At 50.7% G+C, this 17,614-nt stretch overlaps 1 protein-coding gene across 1 annotated transcript; it reads right to left on the bottom strand.

The window, feature by feature from the left end:
* FZD5 (frizzled class receptor 5) lies at nucleotides 1-4,166 on the bottom strand. The gene has a single exon (XM_082763615.1). It carries the CDS (start codon nucleotides 4,047-4,049, stop codon nucleotides 2,319-2,321), a length of 1,731 nt encoding a protein of 576 aa, XP_082619741.1. The 5' UTR covers nucleotides 4,050-4,166; the 3' UTR covers nucleotides 1-2,318.
* Nucleotides 4,167-17,614: the final 13,448 nt, after the last annotated feature.

Below are 17,614 nucleotides of genomic sequence, written 5' to 3'. Positions count from 1 at the left end.
TCTATACTTCTCTTTGAATAAAACTTCTTCAGCTTTTCACAAAATATAATACAGTTATTTTAACAAAGTTGAACATCAGTAACTGAAGACGCAAAACCAAGATGTAAATTACCTACAGCATATAGGGCATAAGACAATGTTCCTTCTCTCCTGCCTGCAATTTGTTGCTGAGAAGCCAGGTTCAAATACAAGTTGACTATATTAACCTGCCATTAGTCTTGCATTTTTCAACAGGCAACAGTTTGCAGCTAACCGTGAATTTTTCTTTTTTTTTTTTAAAGATTTACATAGTCAGTTACACTTTAAAAAAAAAAACAAAACACAACCTTTGACATGTTTTTGTTCATTGTATTGCATGGTGTGTGTTTAGCTGTATCTACAAAAGGCACTATAGAAAGAGACAAGTCCAGTGAGGCGTGGATTGGATCAAGTTAGAATTATTTAATGCCCGGGATTACAACATGAGCCTACCCACAGCATCTCTGCACCTGACCTGCCCCGCTGCTGAGAACACACCTGTCCCAAACCCGTATCAAAGTTCACTACGGCTCCTCTATGTACAAAACAGGCTATAATACAACTATTTACAGTTTGTAACAGAACATGGTGCAATTCTGTCCAAGCTGAAGTACTGCAACGTGCTGGAGAGAGCCAGCCCTCTGTCGTAAGAGTGCTGATACCTGCATCTAAAAAGTTTCTGCAGAGTACTCCAGCCCTGTGCCACCAGCTGCTCTCTACAGTGCCACAGGGACACGCATGCAGCGTCTTGGCAGTGCCTCTATCAGTAGATGTGCCATTTGAGTGGCCCCTCGCTTCCCGGGCTTTGGTTTTAAAATGAGGTGGAGAGCTCCTTGACTGAGGTGGTCTGAGGGTGTCAAGAACAACCTCAGACCCACGCTGTCCCACAGGAGCAAAGCCAGCTGCTTTTCTCCTGTGCTTGAGCGGCCAGGTCACAGTGCCACGCTTGAAAGAGGGCAAAAAGAACTCGAGTAATCACTGGGAGGTTACGTACATGACCGCTGTTTAGGGCAGGGGGAAAAGAATCACCAATCCCTCAGGTGCTTTCACGGGGGGACTGAAGCCAGCCACAGACACCTCTCATCCCCTGCTGCCTCTGGAGCTCCCCCAGCCTCACCACTGTTCTGTGAGGTTGACACAGGGCCCCTCAGCGTCCTACTTATTGAAGCCCTGCCGTCATGGTGGCTTAATGCCATGCACTGCTTCTGTCAGTGCCCTGCTCCTGCCAAACCCCAGGGAAGCAAAAAAGGTTTGTGGAGCTGGGGGGAAAGGAGTATGAGTGCTCTGCTGAGCTTTCCTAAGTGAACTGGTAACTCCTGAACCTGGTGCTGTCTCTGACAGAGGCATAGCTTTCAAATAAGCAGCAAGAAGAGCTGAAATCGGCTGGCTGCTAGAGGACCCAGCTGTTTCTCAAGACAGACGACTGTCTGCCTCGGAAAACCCCCATGCACACACAACCCAGTTCGGAAACGCAACCGCCCCGGCACGGCCGGCTCTGCCACGCTCAGCCGCTGCGCTGCGTGCCCGGGCGGGCAGGCAGGGTGCTGGGGCCCCCGCCTCAGCCCAGGCAGCCTGCACAGCGCCAGGGAGACGCCAGAAACTCGCCCCAACGCAGAGGCGCGGAGCAGCGCCCACCCTTCCCACAGCACCGGAGCCGGTGTGGCCCCAGCACCAGCCCTGCCCGTGAAGCCAGCACGCACCCATGCAGAGAAAGGGACCCTGGGGTCACTTGGCCCCTGGCTGCGTGGCAGCAAGCCGGGCCCTGTCCCTGCCCATCCCGGAGGCCAGGGGGCAGGTCCTCGCTGAGCCCTGTTCTACCTCTGCCTGTGTAACCCCCAGCCTGTGCTCTCCTCCTGACACAGAGCCCTGCTCCCGTTCTGCTGCCGGCGCCCCGCACCAGGGGCCCCCAGCCCTCTCTGCCATGACACAGCTGTGCCCGGGGATGCAGGCGCAGCAGGGCAGGGATCACCCCTCTCCCCCCCAGCCAGCTCTCCCGGCTCCAGCAAGAGGCTCAGTGCCGGTGCCAGTCATTGCCTGGGCACAGGGGCCACTGCCAGCCCTGCCTGCTCCAGCTCTGCCCCACGCCCTGGTACCAGCACAACCTGCCCTGAGGCCGCAGGGCTACCTGCCCCTGCCCGGGGCTGGGGCTGCTCCGTGCCCCGCGGGCACACGTGCTCGGTCCTGGGCAGCTCCGCTGCGGCGGGGCTGGGGACACGGGGGTGGCTGTGCCACCACTCCCTCTTCTGTGGCACGGGGTCTTTGCAACCCTCCGTGGCTGGGGTCACCGAGGCTCCCTCCGGTCACACATGGGACAGTGGGACCTGCTTGTGGTAGGAGGCCATGCTGGGCAGCACCGTCCTGCCTGCCAGCGCCGGGCTGGCCTCGCCGTATGCGGCGGCACCCGCGGGCTTCCTGGGCCTGCAGCAGCGGGCTGTGAAGCGCCTCCAAGACTCTAGCGTTTTGCCAGACCAGATCCAGACGCCAGAGGTGATGCCCACCACAAGGCACATGAAGTACTTGAGCATGAAGACAGCGTAGTCGGGCTTGGGGCGGTGGGGGTCCCCTGGGCAGGAGCAGTTCTGCGCCCGCTCCCACGCCTCCCGGTTGTGCTGCTCGTAGATGTAGCAGGCGATGACGATGGTGGCAGGCACGGTGTAGAGCACAGTGAAGATGCCGATGCGGATCATCAGCTTCTCCAGCTTGTCGGTCTTGGTGCCACCCTGCTTGATCACGCTGCGGATGCGGAACAGCGAGACGAAGCCGGCCAGCAGGAAGAGGCTGCCAGTGAACAGATAAACCACCAGCGGTGCCAGCACGAAGCCCCGCAGGTTCTCCAGGCTCTGGTTGCCCACATAGCAAACCCCAGCCACTGGATCACCATCCACAGAGCTGAGTGCCAGCACAGCTATGGACTTGGCGCTGGGGATGAGCCAGGCAGCCAGGTGGAAGTACTGCGCGTAGCTAGCGATGGCCTCGTTGCCCCACTTCATGCCGGCAGCCAGGAACCAGGTGAGGGACAGGATGACCCACCAGATGGAGCTGGCCATGCCGAAGAAGTAGAGGAGAAGGAAGACCACAGTGCAGAGCGCGGGGCCCGTGGTCTCGTAGTGGATGTGGTGGTGCTCGGGGTTGCAAGCCACGTTGGCGTGCCCTGCCACCAGCCGCACGATGTAGCCCACAGAGACAAAGAGGTAGCACGCGGAGAGGAAGATGATGGGGCGCTCAGGGTACTTGAAACGCTCCATGTCAATGAGGAAGGTGGCCACGGTGGTGGAGGTGGACAGGAAGCAGAGGATGGACCAGAGGCCAATCCAGAAGGTGGCGAAGGTCTTCTCGTCCTGGGTGAAGTAGGGCTGGTAGCAGGGCATGGCGCAGTTGGCCACCTGCCCGGTCCTTACGCGGTTGTACAGCGGATGGGACTCCTTGGAGATGGGGATCAGCGGCGCTTTGCACTTGCAAGTCTGCCCGCACTCCGTCCCCGCAGGGCGCTGCCCACCGAGCGGCGTCAGGTTTTTGGCTGCATCCTTGGCTGGGCGCGTGGGCTTCCCGAAGAAAGGCGGCAAGGTGGTGGCCTCCGTGTGGTTGTAGCCCATGCAGAGCACCTCGGTGTCCCCCAGCACCGGCAGGCTGTCGCAGCTCATCCTCTCGGGCCAGGCAAAGCCGTACTGCTGCATGATGGGCGAGCAGCCCGCCTTGGCCCGCTCGCAGACGGAGCGGCAGGGGGGCAGCGGCTTGGTGTAATCAGGCAGGCAGATGGGGGTGTACATGCTGCAGAGGAAGAAGCGCAGGTCCGGGGAGCACTGGATCTCCACCAGCGGCCAGAACTGGTGCACCTCCAGCCCGGCCTCGTCCTGCGTGTCGTGGTTGAACTGGTTGGGCATGTAGGTGAGGTTGTAGCCGATGCCCTTGCACATCGGCACCGTGATCTCCTGGCACACCAGCGCCTTGGAAGCGGCGCGCCCCGCCGCCGGCAGCCCCAGCAGCAGCGGCAGCCCCAGCAGCAGCGGCGCCGGCAGAGCCCGGCCGCCCATCGCCGCCGCGCTCCCTACCGCCGCCGCATGCCCCGGGCGCCTGCCCCTGCCGCCGCCGCCGCGCCGAGAGCGGGGCCGGGAGCGGGGCCCCGCGGGACCGGGACCGGGACCAGCGCCGCCGCCGCCGCCGCCGCCACCTGCGCTCTGGGGCGGCCGGGAGCCCCCGCACCGCGCCGCGCCGCGGGCCCCGCCCCGGCCCCGCCCCGCCCCGCCCCGCCGGGCTCCCCGGGCCGCCCCCGGCCCCGCCGCCGCCGCCGCCCCCGCCCCGCCGCGGCAGCGCCCCCCGGCGGGCCCCGGCCCCGCCGCCCCAGCGCAGCCCCGGGGCCGGGCGCGCTGCGGCTGCCGGCGGCACAGCGCCAGCCCCGGCCGCCACGCTGCGAGGGGCTCGGCCAGCTGCAGGCCGCGCACCGACACGCGCCGTGCCCACGCGTGCGTTTGGCGCTGTCCGCCTGGGAGCCGGACAGCTCGGTTTTTAAAACAGGCAGAAGCAAAGCTCGGCTGAGCCCCCTTGGCACTTGGCTTCACGCTGCAAGTTTTGGCAGCTCCGAAGCTGTGCGGCACGGCGCTGCCAGTCACGTGCCCCGCTGAACACAACTGCACATCCCTGTAGCAGGAGTCATAACTTTTAATTCTCCTCGACGATGAGTTTCTGTGAACTAGCAGCCCAGCAGAAAGCAATCACAGACAGTTTCATTACGGCTTTCAGTTGATTATCCAAATTACAGCTGAGAGCAGAGGGCAGCCTTTTTATTATCATCATTGCTGTACAATTAGAAAACGCTGATGAAGCTCCACAAGAGCAGAAATTCTCAGTTTTGCCGGTATTTTTCATTTTTATAATCATTCCCTTGGGCAATATCTTGGTTTGATTTGACACACAATGAGTAACAGGTACGCAGGGGGGAAGGGAGAAGATAAGAAGGGGAAAATGGGGCAGCTCTTCATTTCAGCTAATCTATCAACCCTTGTAGCCTGCTTGAGGTTTCGCCTCGCCTCCAGATGTATCTAATTCTCAGAGCCTGGCTGTAAATAATGCTGCATTTGCTACACTGGGGACACATAAAATCCAATTAAGAGACAGGTAGACATCTGTTGGCTTGCTCTGTGCTTCTGTTTCCTTTTTGGTTTTATGAATATGTACCAGAGCAACCAGAACAGGACTAAATATGGTGTAAGTGCAAGTACAGTTGATGGGCTTGTTATTCATCTCTACAGTACGGCGCGAGAGTACAGTGCAGTACGTGCATCCAGCACCATTAGTGACAGAAGCTGTGCCTGCACGAAACCTACTGTGCCAAATCCTGGAGACAAAAGAAAAAGTGTTTCTCACCCCTAAGACCTTTCTGCCATTGTTAATAAACTACAAATTATTAGGAAATTGCTTTACCTTTAATCCCTGTGCAGAGGCGTTCATGAAGCTCCACCACGTCAGACAGGTCTGCTCGGATGCCTGGCCTGGCCCTGCTCATGGCTCCAGCCCGAAGGGCAGCGGCAGGGGCTGGCAGTGCGTGTCCTCACGGACGCCCCTTCCAATCATCATTGCATTTCCAGCTGAGATGAAGTGAAGTGGTTTCTGGTAGAAACAGAGTGAAAGAAGATGGTAAGTATTTCTGCTTTTGGTTCTTTCTCTGCTTTATTGTCAGCATTCACTGTTTACCGCTACCAACTACTTTTGTGAAGGATACCGTGACTTTTAAAACACTTCAGGGAAGGGCTGAGCGAGCTTCCTTGGCAAAGGCCAGCTGTTGCTCTTGCCCTTGTTGGAGAACCCAGCAGACATCTGCAAAAAGCCTTTCAGCCCGGGCTGCGGGCAGGGACAAAGCTGGGAGCAGCGACCTCGCTGTACCCACACCGGGCTGGAAGCACAGCCCTGCCGCAGGACCCGTGAGCCGACCCTGGCCCTCAACCCCTCTTGCTTGGTGCAGCAAATCCCAGTTTTGCCTGTGCTGCTGCCAAGTCCCAGGCTGCCAGGAGGGAGGTGACTCGGGGCTCCTGGTGCCGGCGGGCAGCCTGTCACTCACCCCAGCTGGAGGCCGTGCTAGCTCAGGCGCTGCTCAAATTAGCAGTGACCCCTGATAACCACGGCTTAGCGAGGGCTGCGGCGGCTTCCAGCCCTTTGCGTTCCCACCTGAGACACGAGGCCTTGGGCTGCCAGCACTGCAAGCCCTGGCACCAAGACCGACCTGCCGGCCCCAAACCCAGAGCAGGGGCCCTATAAGGGACCACGGTCCCTGCCTGGGAGGGACCTGGCAGGCAGAGGCACAGGGTGATGCTCTGAGAGCAGGCAGGGCAGGCGGAGAATTGCTGCCAGCACGTGCAGCAGGACCCTGGCACCTGAGTCCTACCCAAGTGCATCAGCAGCGGGGGGGCAGCATTTTCTCATGAGCTCAAATGATTTGAAAGCTGTCGGCTGGGGACAGGAATTCGGATTTAAATCACTTGAATGCTTTTCACCATGAGAGCCTTGCTAAACTTGAAAACCCTAACCTGCATCACTACTGTTTGTTTTTATATCTACCTGCACGATTACACATTGTAAAATACTGTGAGAAAACAAACCCATGCCAAATTGGAGTCATATTCAAGAAGCTACATGGTACTGGACACTTTCTGAGTGAATTAATGCAAAACCTGGTTTCTAACAGTGACACAGATTGTACCAACAGCTGATGAGAGTGCTCTGGTTTGTAAAATGCAACCAAAACTTCAGATAAGGAAGATTAATGTAAAATTGGCAAGAGCAGCTTACTTGAAGCTCATCTTGCTGGACTTGTCAACTATTACTTAATATTATTTATGTGAGCACATAAGAAGCACATGATTAGCTTTGTTGGTGTCCACAGGGACTGGGACCAGGGTCTGTGAGGCGTGCTTGGCGCACAGAAGGGGTGTTCCTGTCCCAAGGTGCCACCACCACCACACACAGAAGGCAGAGGCAGGACTGGGGCCATGGCCCAAAGGGTCGGGGGTGCAAGGAAAGGTCCCTGCCACCCCGCAGCCCAGCCCCCAGCACCACAACCACACTGCTCTTCAAATCTCATGGCGATTCACACCATGCCAAGATGGGGAAGAGGCAGTGAACTTTACACTTGGTTTTCTCGGTGGGCATTTTCTAGCGTGAAACTTCTTTTTGAAACACATCGCACCATCCTTTGCCCTCCCCCTCAACTGCTTTATTTTTTTTTTCTTTTTTTTCTTTTTTTTTTTTTTAACATTGGCCTTTGAAAACAGTCCCCATAGAGAAGTTGACATGATAAATTAGTATGGCCCTGGCAAAGCCCTCACTCTTCATTGGGCAAATACTTATTTATGGACTTTCAAATTGTGCTGTATGTAACAACATGGTGAGTGACTTTCAAAAAACCTCTACCATTTATTGACCTCATAGTGCCTAATGGGTCCTTCAGAGCAATTAGGATTTATTGTGTTAGTGTCTATTGTGTATAGAGACCATTTCAAAAACATGTGTTATTTACCCAGAAGGCAGTAATGACTGTTTAAATACATAGTTAGACTGTTTCTGAAATGCTCACCGCTCCATATATTGCAAAGCAGTTACTCCAAGTATTTTTTCAGAGTTAAATAATTTGCTCTGCTGGGATTTCCAAGCAGGGTGATTGTACTGCACACCATTTGCATGCTTATAGCTATAAATGCATCAAGCTCTCAGGAAAGACGCCAAAAGAGCAACCCCGAAGCATGAAATCTGGGATTTTTTCTTGACCAGGGGGCCAGCACTGGCCCCTCTAGTGGTCTGAGCAGCTCAGGCTGTTTCCCAGCTGAGAGCTGTGCATTTCCTGCAGACCACCAGAATTTTGCCCTGTCTGATCTGAATGTCCACCAAAGGAGACTTTAACAGCCATGAAGGTGTGGTTTCCACCATGGCACGTCTAACCCTCTACTTGCATGTGAGGTGGGACTGTCAACACTGTCCTGTAGCCTGCTGGGGGCTGGCACATGAAAATGCAAATGCTGGCTGTGGTGGTGCAGCACTGGTGCAGATTTGAGGAGCTGCTCCCTGGCAGGTGAGCAGGAGCAGGGCTTCACCCCCGGCAAAGATCAGCACTGGCTTACAGCAGCTTCAGCTCTGGCCACAGGAGTAAAACAAAACCTCAACTCATATGTGGGAGCTATTAAATGCTTTTGTTAAGTAATAATACAGACTAATTATTGCTTACCTTATCTTCAAACTAGTGCTGTTTTGATCATTGCCATCTCTAAACATGTTTCATTTTCCTGCCCTCTCCTTTGCTGTGAGATACCTTCAGTGTGAAACTGCTCAGAGCAGTTCAGCTTTGGCATAATGCTTTCTGTACCCTGCCTCAGGTCACAACCTTCAAAACCATTTCTATTTGCTTGCTCTTTACTCAAATTTAAATAAACTTCATAACAGTTACGGACCTTTATTTTGGGGGCAAAAGTATTACTAGTCAGTTCTCTAATCTGTACGAGATGGACAGGTTATAGGAGGAACCTGTGGCTGAAAATGTAGCAAATAGTTCAGAGCTGGGATACAAGTTTGTAAAGGCCAAGGTGAAAATCCTCCAGAGAAAATGCTCCAGCAGCATGCACTGAAGCTGGCTAAAACTTGAAATTTCTGTTTTGTGGAAAATTCCAACATTAAAGAACAATGCAAAACATACTAGTTTGTGCCAAATAGGGCAAGCTGCCTGTACTTCTGAAAAATCCTGCAGCATCAGGAAAAGATAGGAGGTTTCCTGTCCCATCATGGAAAAGGTCTAAAAGCCCCCTGTCTGGGAAGCCTTGTGAGGACAGGACTGGAGGAGGTCCTGGAGCAGGGGACACGGAAATCCTGGGGTGCCAAGAGCTTGCCAGGAAAGAGGCAGACCTCAGCCAGGAGGCAGCGCGGTCCTGCACGCTTTCAGAGAGTCAGAACAGAAATGTTTCCAAGAGAACTGGCCCTTTACAAAGGAACTGCTGTTGGTATGATCACCTGTGGATATGGGTGGTCTCTCCTGGCCTTAAAAATCTATGAATGGGTGAAAAATGTACAGTAGTAACTGCTGCTGTTAAGAGTAAATTCAGTCTGTCCTTTCATGAAAATAGAGTGTCATACACCAGAATACATTTCAAACACCTCATCCACTAGGACTGCATTTCTTCACTAGCCTCTCCAGATGCTGTGATCCCAAGATTTTCCAGGTCCGCTGATTCTGGACCCTCCTGAGACAACTGTAAGGGGTCTTTATTTTCAGAAATTGTTGCACACTTATCCTCTGAAGATTGGGTACCTCCATGATGTGCCATAGTGGCCACTCATGATTAGAGGCAACCAAAATCACATATCATTTGAAAATTTTATCCTGTATGTGTACTCATCTGTAGTTCCCTAGAAAGATAAAACCTTGTGTGCCATACACATGTGCTGTGTTTTCAGGTTTCCACAAATCAGTGAGTAAACACCCAGCCAGAGACCTTCTGAAACAATGTCCTTTCTCTGACCTTTTAGGCATTCTTGCAAAGACCAGGCACTTTGGATTCCCAGTATGTGCTTTTGACATCCTTGAAGTGCTTGAGAGAGGGCTGGAGGAATATCTGGAGTTAAGGCTTAGTGAGTCATGTCATTCACATCAAATGAACCAAATTCTGTTGAGATACAGATTTAAATCCCTGCATAATCAACATTTATTAAGGACACGAGTAAAAAGAGACTGAAACTGAGATGAAAAGGCAATTAGCACTAGCTGGAACTATACACGTTTTGATTACTTCCTTCTATGAGTTATTCATAGGATAACATAATACACAGGTCAAAATGATTTTGGAAAGGATGTTGCTAGCAACCTTTGCATTCAGGCATTAGGCAGATAGGAAGAATTAACAAACATGCAATCTGCAGATGCTGATATTAAAAAGCAACAGCTTCAGCAGGGACTAGTGTTATGGAACTGGAGCACATCAAGAGATTTGCAGGGCGAAAAAAAGGCATGTGTTATCTAAATCCTGTACCTCTCTGCAATGTGCAGTACTGCTTGGGATATATACTGGTGATACGAAAAAGTGCACCAACACATTTTCAATCCTTACACGAGTGCTGGAAAAGTGTTGCCAAAAATCTTTGATGACCAGGTTGTCTAGTCCTCTTCCAGGCTTTTTTTTTTTTTTTTTTTTTTTTTTTTTCTGAACAGATGCAATCAAACAGATTTTATATAAGTGACATCCTGACAAAAAAAAAGGTAGCACAACATCTACAAAGACAGGGTTTGGTCCACACAGACCAGCACCTTCCCTATGGCATAAAACCAGTGGAGTAGCTTGGTTCAGCGTTTTGCTCAGAGAAGTCTGTGTGTCTGCAGCAGAATTCACTCTGTGTGTATTTCTCTCACGGTGGTGAAATGAACTGTTCTGCTATCTAGGGTAAAGCAGTGGCTGAGCCCTTCTCCAAGCCTGCCACAGGCTGGCACTGCCAGACCCCCCGCAGTTATGCCACCACGAGGCAGACAGGACCCTGCTGGGTGCACACGGAGAAGTTACTGTGCAAGCTTCCACCACACAACTTCATTATTTGCCCCTCGCAGTGCCAGGTGCTCAATGTACCTGCAGTACAAACAGCTCGCAAGCTGAGCAGCCAAGGAACAAAAAACAGGAGAAAGGACAGACAATTCTCCTGCTTTTACAGACAGAAAAATTCTGTGATTTACCACACAGAGCTGGGAAATCAGCCGTTTGGGCCTAAGCTGGAAAAAGACATCTCTGGCTCCCGCTGCAGACACTGCTCTCTGTTTCCCTTCCCCTAGAGCACATTACGCTGACAACCTCCAGCACCACACCACAGGGCTGCGAGGCTGTGTGTCTATTCGGTCAGGACAGACAGTCCAGGAGAAAAAATCCCTTTCTGAAAGAATTGCGTTCTGGAGGGGAACGAGACCACCTCCTTACCTGGGCCTGCCTGGCAGCATCTCTCCAGGACTAAACATCCCCCCTTGGGTGAGGAAGGGGCAGGACAAGGTGAGAAGACAGTTTAATCCTTTCAGCTGAGACTCTGCCAGGGATGTTGCTAATTAGCAGAGTGAGGATGTGTTGTGGCTGGTGTGAGACAGACACGTTCTGCATTGCGAGACAGTGCCTTCAACCAGCCCTATCTGTGAGACACATACACTGTGAGCTCCCCGACCATGTTTACCTTGCGGGGGCCATCCTGGCAATGCCAGCCAAGTCCTTGATGCCTGCTGTGCTACCCTCAGCTTCCTGTGAAACCCGTGATGGGATTTTGGATGGACAGGGAATCTTGGTTGTGAATCCTGTTTGCACCGTCCTGATACAATCAAACTGATTTTGTATAGACATACAGAGTAGCTATGGCTTCCAGCTTGTGGGAAAAAAAAGACTGGTACTGGAGAAGCAGCTGCATTTCCCAAATATGCTTGGGCATCTTAGAGAGAAGAGAGGGCCTGCCTGGCTGCATCCCTCCAGGACTAAACACTTCCCCTTAGGCAAGGAGCAGGACGAGGTGAGAAGACAGTTAGCTGCAGTTGCTGCAGATAATAGAGGAAACTGGGAGTTTTTTCCAGCCTCTACATGAAGAAAAGTAGTGGACCAGAATTGTACATGTGTGCATATCTCCCTCATGCACTGTGGTTCAGGAACATTTCCAGCAGAGACGGCTAAATTTGGTTGGTTGGTGTCTTGTCCAATTTATACTGAGCTGAATCCACAAGAGCACAGCTAAGTTTTATGGGGTTGTGTGCAGTTGTGCTCAAGATCAGAACCTGCTCCAGCACTCCTACATCCAAAGAAAAATGAGATGCACAGCCATTAGCTGAACTAAGCACTGTGCCCTGCAGCTTTCTTCCATGGATTTTCCTTAGAACATAAAAAGAATCATTCCTAATTTTGTGTCTCAGTTTAAGCGAGGATGCCCTGAATTCCTCCTCAATACTTAAGAATATTTATGTGAGGTCAAACCTGCCTTATGGATCTTTTAACTTGGAATATACCTGAGATGCAGCTAAGTGTGAGGCGTGTAAGCTCTTGACTAAAGCTAGCATGAGCAGTTCAGGGGATGAGCTGAGAATGACAACAGCAACAAGCTGATCTCTACAGAAGTAGAGATTAAATGTATTTATCTGTGCTCTAATGCAGCTACCCAAGACAAGCCCAAGCAATGCTGGGCCAAAATGTGCTTGAAGAAATTCTGTACCAATGCAGACCTTACAGTGGCTGAGATCTGGCACAGAGATGAGGGGAAAAGGATGGATGCAGGTGTTGTTCACAATGTGCAGGCTTTCATGGAGAAGAGATGGTGAGGTCTGGTGCTCAGCCTGAACAGATTCTTCATAGCTACTAAGTCTACAGAGCTGCTTTGCCTAAATATATATGCACATCCATTAGCTGAGAACAGCAAATAAACTAATCACTGTCCTGCAGCTTTCTTCCATGGATTTTCTTTAAAAAAATAAATACAGAGATCATAAAATCATATACAGATGATTATTTTATGAGTAAAGAGGGAAATAAGAACAGTAGGGATCTCTGAGGTTTTGCTGGGGGAAGAGGACCAGGCTGTGGACAAATGCAGCCCAGCTGCAAGGTGCATTGCTGCCAGGCAGCAAAAGGGAACAGGACTGCTTTAAAGGTCCTTGAAACAGTTGTGATTCTGAAACCATTCCCTACATCTTGCTCTGCCTGCAAAACACCTCTTGCATTTGGCTGTGAGCTTTAGAATGACACTCGATTTACCTGCCACAAAGAAGCGCTGGATGGGGCCTCCCCAGAGCGTGGTGGGTAGAGGAGGACGGGGCCAGTTCCCATCCCTGAGCTGCTCCCCTCCCGGCTGGATCCACAGGGAAGGGGGAAGGGGAAGCGGTGGCAGTAAGCAGTTCGCTGGAGAGCCACGGTGCTCTTTGCAGTTTGCCCACTAATTACTATTAAGCCCTGGTTCCTTTTTGTGTTCCAAGGGGCGTCTTCAATGTGGCACTGCTTCTTGGGCCTTTCATGCGGCTGGGCTAACCCCTGAATAGCAGACTTCCCCCCTCCCCTCCTCTTGCTACCTCTCTCTCCCTCTCTCTTTTTCTTTCCCCCTTTTGCTTTTCTGATAGTATTTTCTGTCCATGTTGTGTAAGGCCCTAAATGAATCTTGACTGCCCCTACGGCCGACTGGAGACGCACAAAAGCGTCCCATTCCAGTGGCCACAGCGCCATTGTGTGCCCTAACAATGCACTAATTGGCGGTGACAATTGTGCGGCTGGGGAGGAAGAGGGGGCCGTGGGGGGGACATGGGTCTTTTCCAATCAGTGAGCTGGGTCAATAAAAAGAAGAGAAGGAGTGTGAGGAGTGCGAGACACGCTCAGCTCTCTGCCTCTCCTGCATGCACGCCCCTACAGTTCGGTCCAAGGTCCCCTCCAAATTCCTACAGAGAAAAGTGAAGCTAGTAATTTTAATGGGTGGCTAATGCAGAGCAAGAGATGTACAAACTAAAAGGGTCTCCTCAATCTCCGAGGCCTTCTCACCACCCCAGGGGCTGAAGAGTTCATGTGATGAGGACACCACTGAGATATTCATGGGAAAAGATCACACACAAAGCCAGGGGGATGCCGATGCCACAGCCCGCTCCTCTGGGCACATGTGCGAGGGAGCGTTCACTTCTGAACAAACTGAGCTTAAAATCCCTCACTGCTGCCCATGGCCAGTGGGAAGCAAGGGCAGGTCCTACAGTTCTCTGCCAGGCTGCGTGGCAGACCTGTGGACTGGGAGCCTGCAGTATTGTTGGGAGTAAGGGAACACACCTGGACCACGTCTTTGGCACCAGCTGAGCCAAGAGCTGGAGGACTGAAAGGGACACCACGTGTCACGGGACTGAGGCTATTTATTGCCACAGTGACACATTCCAGGACTCTAAGGAGAGACCAGCTCCAGTCTCGCAGATTCAGCTGGAGTGAGCCATGGAATAAGCACTTTGAGAGCTGCTCCAGTGCGGTCAGCCCTAGGGTTTGGAGGCTGATGTAACTGATGTATGAGAGACAAATTTCAGCCCTACTTACACGTTTTTGAGACACCATCTGGGACAGGAACTGGCATGCGTCAGGCTTCTGACACAGGCCATGACAAGAAGTATGGTCATGGAGAGGAAAGCTCATTCATCTAGTTGCCTAGGCAGAAAATTAGCTCAGCCAGGTGAGACACATGGGGTCAGATGTTGAAGGGTTCAACACCTACCAACCCATGTTCTACAAACTGCCTGTGCCAGCTCTCCCACAGAACAGTGGAGCACTCTGGTTTTCAGCAGGGAAAGCAAGTTTATGAAGGGCTCTGAAAGCTCCCTTTTCAACAGAGGCATTTCTCTTTTTTATAGCTGCCTGATTTTTGAGAAGCATTGTCCAGAGCAGAGTCAGGAGGCAGGCTCTCCCAACCCTTAGCAAGAGAGCTATGCGACTGCCATGGGGGAAACAATTCTGCTAAATGATTTGGTGGAAAAGAATTATTTCCTTTATTTGGAAAGAGGCAGCAAAATGCCTTCCCATGCAGAAGAATCTAACAGGAAACCACCCCTAGTAGAAGAGCAATACCTCTCTGCAGCAATAATTTTCTGCAGCAAGGCTACCAAGTCCCAGGTATCAGCACGGCTTGGAGAGTAAGTGTTACCCCAACCTCACCAAGGGCAGAGGCAATGAGTAGGGCATACAAACTGGAGTAGGGCACACAAACTGCAGATACGGACCCAAGGACAGGCAGGCATTGTGCCTGGATCCAAACTCCCCAGTGCTCTGACTGATTGGCACTGACATTTCAGTTTTCCACTACATATAAACATTGAGTTCAGCTGCAAAATCTGGTCCTGCAGCCAAAATGTTGAGGGGATGCCTACTGTGAGCCTACTGTGAGAAATGGAGCTGCAAGAGCCCAAAGCTGAAAGTGTGCTGAGTCCAGGATGCCTGGTGCAGAAGCCCAGGGACACGGGACTCTTCTTGCCCTTTTGGCCTCCCAGCCACATTGAGCACAGCATTTTTTTAATGTAATCTTTCAGCTTTTGTGGGTCCTTGTCAGCACTTCTATAAACGCAAAAAGATAATTCAGTTCAGATACATCCCTGCTTTGAGGAGGAACCCTCGTCTCCACTGACTGCAAGGCAGACTCATCTTGCATCCTGAAACTGGGTGGTAGTAATATCCTCCCTGGGACAAAACCACTGGTTACCTGCTCTAAACATAGCAAACATGCCACTTCTGCTTGCCTTCCCCTAGCAGGCCTCCATGCAGCTTCTGCTGACAGCTAGGGAAACATTCCCATGGATTACCACCGGAGCTGGAGAAGGGCCTTATATAGCGAGACTTCTTTGTCTCCCCTTTGCCCTAAGCCCTTCACAGAAGTACTTTATTATTTTATGACAGCGCAGTAACACTTGACATAAATCTCTAAGCATGGCTAACAATGTCAATACTGTGTAAATACCTGCAGTAGAGACTCATACTTTTATTATACTTTCACCCTTTTTTACCTGCTATCACCCAGGGTTAACTCTGTGCTGAATGCACATGCAGTCACTTCTTTTTCATTTTACAAGGAATCTGCCAATGATATAAACTGCTACAGCTCATGTCTCTGAACACTGAGAGCCCAGCTCTGGTTCTTTTACGCAGCTTTCATTTAAATCAGCAGAACTTGTATCTGCTTAAAGGATCGATCATGCTGTTTGTTAAATCAGAAATGAATGCGCTTCAAAAGTGCAGAGTCCAAGCTGGAACAGGACATTTTGCAATAAGTACACAATAAACAACATCCACCAGTGTCCCAAGCAATTGCATGCCAACGCCTGCTGACAGAATGGTGCTGGGGTTTCAGTTCTTCCACCCTGACCTTGCTTCCCCAGGTGTCTGTGAACAAGGCATTCACAGAAATCAGTGGGATTACTTGCAGGGCAAGGCACAAGTCAGTAGAGAGACACTCATCTTGTTTCATGCCTTCATCACTGTATTTCAAATACCTGCCTGTAGTGTAAGTCACAGCTGAGACTTATTTATAACCTTTCATGTTATGAGTACTGTTTGGTCTGAACTGTTCTACGCACACTGATTGCATCTATTCTTTTTGTACACAGAATCAGTAACTTGCACTTTCTTACATTTAAACAATGTTTAGCATTACTAACAATTCCTTCCTGTTCACCTCTAAATACATCATATTGTATCTACGTGATAAACACCTGAAACTTTCAAGTCAATGTAAAGTCCAGCCCTTAACGCAAGCTCTTATCTGACTTCCTTACTTTCCAGATGAACTTCACAACTTCATTTTTAATATCTGAGGCTAACACCTCAGACTCAATTATAGAAAATCAAGAGTCACTTACTATAAACAGTGGACCAGCTTTTTAGCATGTTTGCAGCCTCAATGCCAAAGTTTATATTTGTCAATGCTTTAAATGGCTGGAATTTACTCCTACTTGCCTTGGAGACTTTGTCTGGTTTTACTTGTGACACCTGATTATCTGAGATGCTTTTCATCACCTTCTCACAGTGGTAATGCTCAGACCTTTAGATGGAACCACTACTTTGGAGAGTATTTAGTTAAATGAGAACTATTTTAAAAAGACCAGAGCTATGCACACACACTCCCAGGATATTTTCATTTGCCCTCAGCATGTCTTTCACTGAAAAGCCCTGGTGACCCTTAGACCTAGAAGGCCCCTCTCTGTCCCTAAAGAAAGGAGGAGGAAGCTAGTTCCATTTGGGTTGTTCTGTTGTTCTACTGTAATTGGGATTGTATCATACACATTATGGGAATTTGAAAAGATGAATGAAAAAAAAGTGTTTTCTTGAGCCTGGAGCACAGTTCTGGACAAAGAGCTTGTAACATTTTATTTAATTCAAACATTATCTTCAAGGCTTCTTAAATGTGTGGACTTATCACTGCCACCTATTCCCCAAAGAAGGGCTGTATTCTAGTTCTGCCACCTTTTAGAAAACAAGCTTCCTATATAAAATCAAATAACACTGTTAATTTTGGTCTAAGAGACAGAAGGGTAGCTTTTTAAAAAAGAAGTGTCCTGACCTTTCAGGGAAGAGCTGGAGCTTGGTTCGCAGGTTCAGGTGATATGAACCACTCGTGGGACTTGGCCTTATGACACGATGAATACTCCTGACTCTACTCACTGCAATGCATTTAATGTGCAAAGAGAACACGAAAGAACAAAATCCAAAACACTCACAGCTAGACCTAAGGGGTTATGATATTTGCCTATGATCTGGCATTCCCAAGCATATAAGCTGATACAAGACACTGACTGTCCCACCAGCATAAGGGGTGTCAATCAGGAAGAAAACAAAGTGGGTGGATACTCTGTGGGTGCCAATTTGTCCCCATTGCTCAGCATCAGAAGCAAACACCAGTTTTGCTACTGCTTCCCACAGGACCTGGAGGGCACGCTCCAATTCACAGTCTGATTGGTATTTTCAGTGGCCTGCTGAGCTAATGGCTAGTTGATAAATTAACACAAAAGGCTAACAGAAGGTTAACAGAACTACCCAAAAAGCTTGGCTTTTGTGGGGGAGAGGAGCATGCAGGGGTTAAGAACAGGGCTGCCAATGTAAGGTTTTGCTGGCAGAGT

This window comes from Aythya marila (assembly GCF_965140915.1).
Source record: "Aythya marila genome assembly, chromosome: 6".
Classification (NCBI taxonomy): Eukaryota; Metazoa; Chordata; class Aves; order Anseriformes; family Anatidae; genus Aythya; species Aythya marila.
This window is presented reverse-complemented; position numbering and strand designations above follow the sequence as displayed.